The following is a 6,625-nucleotide window of genomic DNA, read 5'->3' on the forward strand; positions in this document are numbered from 1 at the left end:
TAGCATCCTCTAAAGCATTAGATTGCATTGCCTTAGCAAGTGGGCTATTATGAATATCGATATAAAAGATTTGACCAACACAACTCAAAGTAGTCATGGTGTAGTGATTCCCCGAGACATTCCCTTGCCCCAAAGTAAAATCCCGATTGAATCTATGGTAACGTGAATCTCGTCCTGTGTAGGGGTAGGCTGCCACCAGCTGATAAGGGATCAGCACCCGTGTATGTGCGAGACAGTCGAAGACGTGTAAAATGTATGTTATGTATGTGTATGAGTGTATGTCAGTTTGTATGTAGAAAGAAAGAGTTCCTACACAGGACATTGCCGAGCAGGCGTGGCTAGAGTCAGGCAAACATTCTTATTTCAGTGTTTTATCGATTGTCTTAAAAGATACATTTAAAAAGATATAAAAAGAAATAGTTCCGATCATCAGTTTATTATTATAAATATTCAAAACACAAAAGGTCTCTCCTCCTTCTATATCAAATATCTTTCTTTTGACCTGGCCATGAATTTGTCCTATGGCCGCAACCCTTTAAAAACCATTGAAAGACAATAAAAGTTCAATAAAATCAGAGAAAAACAACAAGTGCCAAAAGGACACTTGTTGTGAGCAGTGCTTTTGCCGAGCTTGTGGCTCATGTGCTAGAGGCTATCTGCTGCCGAAACACGGCCTCGCAGGGGTAATATGGGCCTCTTTCCAGGGAGGGAGCATGTGGTAGGCCCTCCTTCCAGGGAGGGAGCGAGTAGTAGGCCCTCCAGGGCAACGCCATCTCTTGGCGCCGCTTCCCCCTCGTGGCGACAAAGGGACACTCGTGTATATTCCCCTGGAGGGATGGCTGGGGCGAAGTACATCACTACAACTCCTCCCCCTCGAAGTTCATAGGCCGCTTTGCCAAGGCCTGTGGACTATACACAAACTGCAAAATAGGGGTTTTACTGCCGAGCATAGTTAAAAGTCATCATCCAGGCAAAAGAACAAATCTGTAAAAATATGGAAAGGGGAGAGAACCACGACCTTAAATAAAAACAAACAGCCAACATTAAAATAAATAATACAAAAAATAGCAATTAAGAAAAAGAAACTAAAAACTGGCTGAACCCATCAAAAATCCTTAATCCTAAAACATCAAAAACACTTAAAATTAACCTTAAAATTAAAACCAGTAAAACAGCCACAAAGAAGCGAGACAGGGATAACCCACTCTAATTTCTACTGGGCGAAACACTGTTAGCCCTTAACCACAATCACGATCAACTCCAAAAAAGATCAAATACCTACATAGGTTGTGGACGCGCTTACTCCCGGTTACTCGTACCAGGGACACCGGGATCCTCGGTTCCATCGTGAAGGTGACTGGGCCTACCTGCTTCTTCACCCGCAGAGGGCCACTCCACCGGGAACCAAGAGCTCGGCCTGCCACCCCTGTCCGGCGGGCGTACTCTCTGACAAGGACAAGATCACCCTCTGCTGGTGTGAACTTCTGCCGCACTCTCCGGTTGTAGTCCTCGGCCCATATCGACTGTGCGCGACGGGCCGTTTCCACTGCAACCGCTCGAGCCTCCTTGAGCCTTTCGCGGAACCGTTGAGCTGATCCCTCATCAATCTCCTGCCGGTTCGTCAGCCCTACAGGGAAATAACCATCCTTCCCTATCATGAGGTACAACGGCGGCTGTCCGGTACTCCTGTGTACCGCCGTGTTCAGGGCGAGACGTACATACGGAAGGAGCTCATCCCATTCGTCCGGGTGTTCTCCTACCAGGGTAGCCAGGGCATCCTTTATAACCCTGTTACTCCTTTCTACCATACCATTAGCCTGTGGATGGAAAGCTGTAGTATATCCCAACTTTATCTTAAGCATTTCGCATACCTGGGAAAATAGACGGTTTTTAAACTCGCCCCCAGAATCCGTTACTAGAGTATTAGGAGGTCCAAAAAGCGTCACATATTTCTCCACAAATGCCTTAGCCACTGTTTCTGCATCCTTGTTCTTCAAAGGTATCAACTGTAAATACCTGGTAAGATGTTCTACGATGACCAGAACGTAACGGTAACCATTCAGAGATCCTTGCAAATCTAGAAGATCGGCCGACACCCTCTCCATAACCTGTGTCACCTCTGGGCTGAACTTAATTTAGCCCTTCGCACCGCAACTCCTTTTCGCCGTTGACATTGGGGGCATGCCGCCACGAAGTTCTTGACGCCCATCAACATCTGAGGAAAGTAATACTGGTCTCTCAGACGCGTGTAAGTCCTATAGACTCCAGGGTGGGCTGCTGTCGGTTCACTGTGCACCGATTTTATTGCCTCATCCCTCATGGTGCGAGGGATCACTAGCTGCTGGATCACACGGTCTGGAAGGTGACGTAAATGATATAATAGGCCATCGCTTACCTCGAATTCTTCTAAAGGAAAGGGTGTTCTTCGTCGGGGCAGTCTCTGTTCCTGAAGGTACTGGATAATTTCAGTCCATAGGGGTCTTTCTGTTGCTCTTCGGCAATCTTCTGGGCGTCCATGACAAGAGATGTTGCCGCTACTGCTCTGCTTAGGAGGTCAGGTACATGATGGGAAGCACCTGGTTTATACCGAAGTTCGTACTGGTAAAAGGAGAGTTCGTGGGACCATCTTGTCATCCTGATTGACTTAGTGACCTGCCTAAATACGTATACTAAAGGCCGGTGGTCAGTATAAATCACAAATGATTTCCCATAAATATACGCATCAAAATTTCTGACAGCTTCGACAACTGCCAGGGCCTCAATATCAATCGCGGGATATCTCCTTTCTACCTCCCTAAGCTTTCGTGAGAAATAGGCAACAGCATGAGGGACCCCTTCCCCGTCTCGCTGCATAAGACATGCTCCGATGGCTACCTGAGACGCATCGGAGTGCACCTCAAAAGGACGGTTAAAATCGGGTTTTTCCGGAGGACTGGTGCCGACATCAGCCGTCGCTGCAGCTCCTCAAATGCCTGCTGATGTTCTTCTTTCCACCGAAATGATCTTCCCTTCCTGGTTAAAGAGGTGAGTGGGGCAGCTATCATGGCATAACTGGGGATGTGTTTCCGAAAAAATCCTGTACATCCTAAAAATTGTCTGACTCCCTTCACATTCTGTGGGGGCTTCATGGTCTTAATGGCCTCTACTTTAGCTGGGTCTGGCTGTATCCCTTCCTGGTTATAAGGTATCCAGGAATTTAAATTCATGAGTGGCAAAGGAGGACTTACCGACATTTAGGCAGAAGCCAGCCTTACTGAGCAGGTCTAAAGTTTCTTCCAGATGCTCGAGATGTTCATCAAACGAACGGGAGTAAACCACCACGTCATCCAGGTATGCTAGCACATGCCTCCCCAAGACTGGAGCCAATACCGTGTTGATGGCCCTCTGGAAGGTGGATGGGGCCGTGGCGAGTCCAAAAGGAAGCCTGGCAAACTGGAAAAGTCGGTGGCCATCTGAAAATGCCGTTTTTACCCTATCCTCTGGATCTACCTCCACTGTCCAGTAAGCAGAGCGGGCATCAAGGGCAGTGAACCACTCAGTGTTATGGAGTTCATCAATGGTCTGGTCTATACGGGGCATTGGATATGCATCCCCAATCGTTACTTTGTTCAGGTTCCTAAAGTCAATGCAGAACCTTACCTGTCCATCCTTTTTCCTGACCAGAACCACGGGGGACAACCAAGGAGATTTTGAAGGCTCGATGATGCCACCAGTAAGCATCTTATCACACTCTTCCCTTATGGTGGTCCTTGCATGTTCCGGTAGACGCCACTGTCTGGTCCTCAGAGGGGTCTCACTGGAGGTTACTATCCTATGGGAAATACCTGGCACCTTCCCCAGTGGAGCTCCTTCCTTAAATAAATTGGGAAATTTGTTTAAAATGGAAAACAATTGATATCTTTGTTCAACCGTAAGATGGTTTACCTTCTCCTTCGGTATGTCGAGGCTAGCTTCTGTCTCACCAACAGCATACGTTTCGAAATTAACTTCAGGAAAGACGGTGTATTGGTCCTCAGTGTAGCCGAAATCTTGGGTTCCATAAAAAAGTCATCGAAATCGTCGATGAAATCCTCCGTAACACTGCTTAAAGAATCCCCATCATTATCCTCCCTGCTAGTGGGCACAAAGTTCTTAGGAGGCACTTCCCTTGAAGCAGAGTCTTGGTGAAAAGTTTGTTCTACAGGCTCAACTCTTGCAACAACCATACCCCCCTTAAGTGTCACTGGCTTTGGTCCATCATTCACTACCCACACATTAACCATGTTCGTTTTTACAGTCACCACGGTCCTAGGCACTAATACACGGTCAGTAATTCCACAGATACATACCTCCGGATGCCTGGTTCCATTCTGTACTTGTCCATGTATAAAAACACCACTATGGGGAGGGCACTGCACTGTCTTCTGAACCACAACACTGTTTTCTACCTCACCCATGTTGCACGTCCGTCCACCTGAACCAGGTTTTTCTCTTCCGGGGATGGTCTTATTAATCACCTGCACCTCCCTTGAGGCGGCATCGGAGTATGTGAGCGGCACCTTCACGCCATTAAACACCATATATTTTCTAAGGGGTGAGTGATAGGAAATTAGCCGGAAGTTGAACCTTCTGAGTAAGTCAATGCCCAGTAAAATATCACCTGGGAAAGATATTTCATTCACTATACATACTTTATGGAAGCAGAAGACATGAGGAGCGATTTCGATTCTTACCGTCGCTTCCGCTTCAGGCTGAAACTGTCGTCCCGAAGCACCTCGCAGGGTTTTCGATGAAGAAAAGGGTCGGTGTATCTTAAACCTTTCCATGGCATCTCGGGAAAGTATAGTTACTTCTGATCCAGTATCCACAAATCCTTCAGCCGTTTGACCATTAACCTGTAAGTGTACTATGGGTCTCCCATGTTTTACTTGGCTACTCACGGGCATCACTGGTTCCTTGGGGTCCTGCGCCTGGGGTTGGAACCTCTTCGTCCCGGCGGGCCGCGAGAAAGGGACACCTATTGGCAAAGTGTCCTTCCTTCTTACACAGGAAACACCTCGTCAGTTGACGACTTCGACAGTCGGCTGTATCATGGGAGTCAGATTTGTGGTAAGAACAATACCTTTCAACAGGAGCTACTTGCCTTGGACGTAAACTTCTCCTTGGGTACTCAGGTTCACCTGCTGTCTCTGGGGTACTCACATTACCTTCACTTTCGCCTTTTACACCAACTCGAAGGTTCCAAATCCTCTGAGAAGCATCGACAATCTCCGACAACGAACCATCCTCCTTTAGGACTAAAGCTTCCCTCAACCAAAATGGCAAACCTCTTAAAAATACCTCCTGATCAATTCGTCAGGATCCCCTATGGCTCCAGGATAATCATAAAAACCTTGGTATACATTACCCTCTAAACGAACATAAAAATCAAGAGGAGCTTGATCGGACTTCAACTTATATCCTTCAAGTATTCTAAAAAAGTCTGTGGCAGAACATGTCCCCCTGAATTTAACCCTTACTTTAACTTTAAATTCCTCCCAACTTGAAATTCTATCAAACAGGGGTCCATTGATTATCAAGTCTGCCGTTCCTCTGCACGAAGCCTTCGCCGCGCGAATATAGGCCGAATCAGTGGGAGGTCTAGTCAAGTTCTCAATGCTGCGGATCCAACTCTCTACCTCCTGATTCCTTTTAAGTGGTTGAGCAGCAGAGGTCTCAGCTTTAAAAATAATTACCGCTTCCTTCTGTACAACATATTCAACAAAATCACGGGAAGAAGCTTCACTAGTACTTGGTGTTGCCCTGTTCTGTTCTAATTTTAATTCCAATTCAGAGTTCCTTACCTGCAAATCATTAACCAGAGTTTTCAGACTATTAATTTGAGTCTGCAACTCGTCAAACAATGAAATGTCCATGTTTTCTCTGGGCAAAAGGGTCAACTCACCACTCGTGTTGGAATCGTCTCGTGAAGATTCTCCCGATGGACCTGCCTCTGACTCACCAACTAACCCTCTCCGCAGCTTTCGTTTACCCATTACTTTTAATTAATGCCTTAGACCTTGACCTAAACGAAAAATTACTGGACTTTTTAATCCCTGAAACAAACTTTAGTCCACACGAAAGAAGTACCTGAAATTAATGCTTGCCTGAAACATTCAGATCCCACCGCTGATCACCAAAAATAAATAAGAGCTGTAGTGATTCCCCGAGACATTCCCTTGCCCCAAAGTAAAATCCCGATTGAATCTATGGTAACGTGAATCTCGTCCTGTGTAGGGGTAGGCTGCCACCAGCTGATAAGGGATCAGCACCCGTGTATGTGCGAGACAGTCGAAGACGTGTAAAATGTATGTTATGTATGTGTATGAGTGTATGTCAGTTTGTATGTAGAAAGAAAGAGTTCCTACACAGGACATTGCCGAGCAGGCGTGGCTAGAGTCAGGCAAACATTCTTATTTCAGTGTTTTATCGATTGTCTTAAAAGATACATTTAAAAAGATATAAAAAGAAATAGTTCCGATCATCAGTTTATTATTATAAATATTCAAAACACAAAAGGTCTCTCCTCCTTCTATATCAAATATCTTTCTTTTGACCTGGCCATGAATTTGTCCTATGGCCGCAACCCTTTAAAAACCATTGAAAG

At 46.0% G+C, this 6,625-nt stretch overlaps 1 protein-coding gene and 1 long non-coding RNA gene across 2 annotated transcripts; both read right to left on the reverse strand.

The window, feature by feature from the left end:
• Nucleotides 1-420: 420 nt before the first annotated feature.
• Nucleotides 421-1,349, reverse strand: LOC147470946 (uncharacterized). Its single transcript, XR_015191368.1, has 2 exons — nt 1,283-1,349; nt 421-920 (listed from the first exon to the last, which is right to left on the reverse strand). It is a non-coding gene; the product is annotated as an uncharacterized LOC147470946 (long non-coding RNA).
• Nucleotides 1,350-2,870: 1,521 nt separating this feature from the next.
• Nucleotides 2,871-4,852, reverse strand: LOC147470947 (uncharacterized). Its single transcript, XM_086541404.1, has 3 exons — nt 4,713-4,852; nt 3,963-4,566; nt 2,871-3,173 (listed from the first exon to the last, which is right to left on the reverse strand). The coding sequence occupies exons 1-3, from the start codon at nt 4,808-4,810 to the stop codon at nt 2,871-2,873; spliced, it is 1,005 nt and encodes a 334-aa protein (XP_086397530.1). The 5' UTR covers nt 4,811-4,852.
• Between the last annotated feature and the right edge of the window lie 1,773 nt (nt 4,853-6,625).

This window comes from Penaeus japonicus, unplaced genomic scaffold, assembly GCF_977035675.1.
Source record: "Penaeus japonicus unplaced genomic scaffold, GWHDUDI00000001_assembly GWHDUDI00000011, whole genome shotgun sequence".
In the NCBI taxonomy this organism is placed as follows: domain Eukaryota; kingdom Metazoa; phylum Arthropoda; class Malacostraca; order Decapoda; family Penaeidae; genus Penaeus; species Penaeus japonicus.

Coding starts and splice junctions, on each gene's coding strand:
- LOC147470947 (XM_086541404.1), bottom strand. CDS start 4,810: ATGCCATGGAAAGGTTTAAGATACACCGACCCTTTTCTTCATCGAAAA. Junction 4,567..4,712: donor AGCCTGAAGCGGAAGCGACG/GTAAGAATCGAA, acceptor CTCACCCCTTAG/AAAATATATGGTGTTTAATG. Junction 3,174..3,962: donor TTTCGAAACGTATGCTGTTG/GTGAGACAGAAG, acceptor CCTTATAACCAG/GAAGGGATACAGCCAGACCC.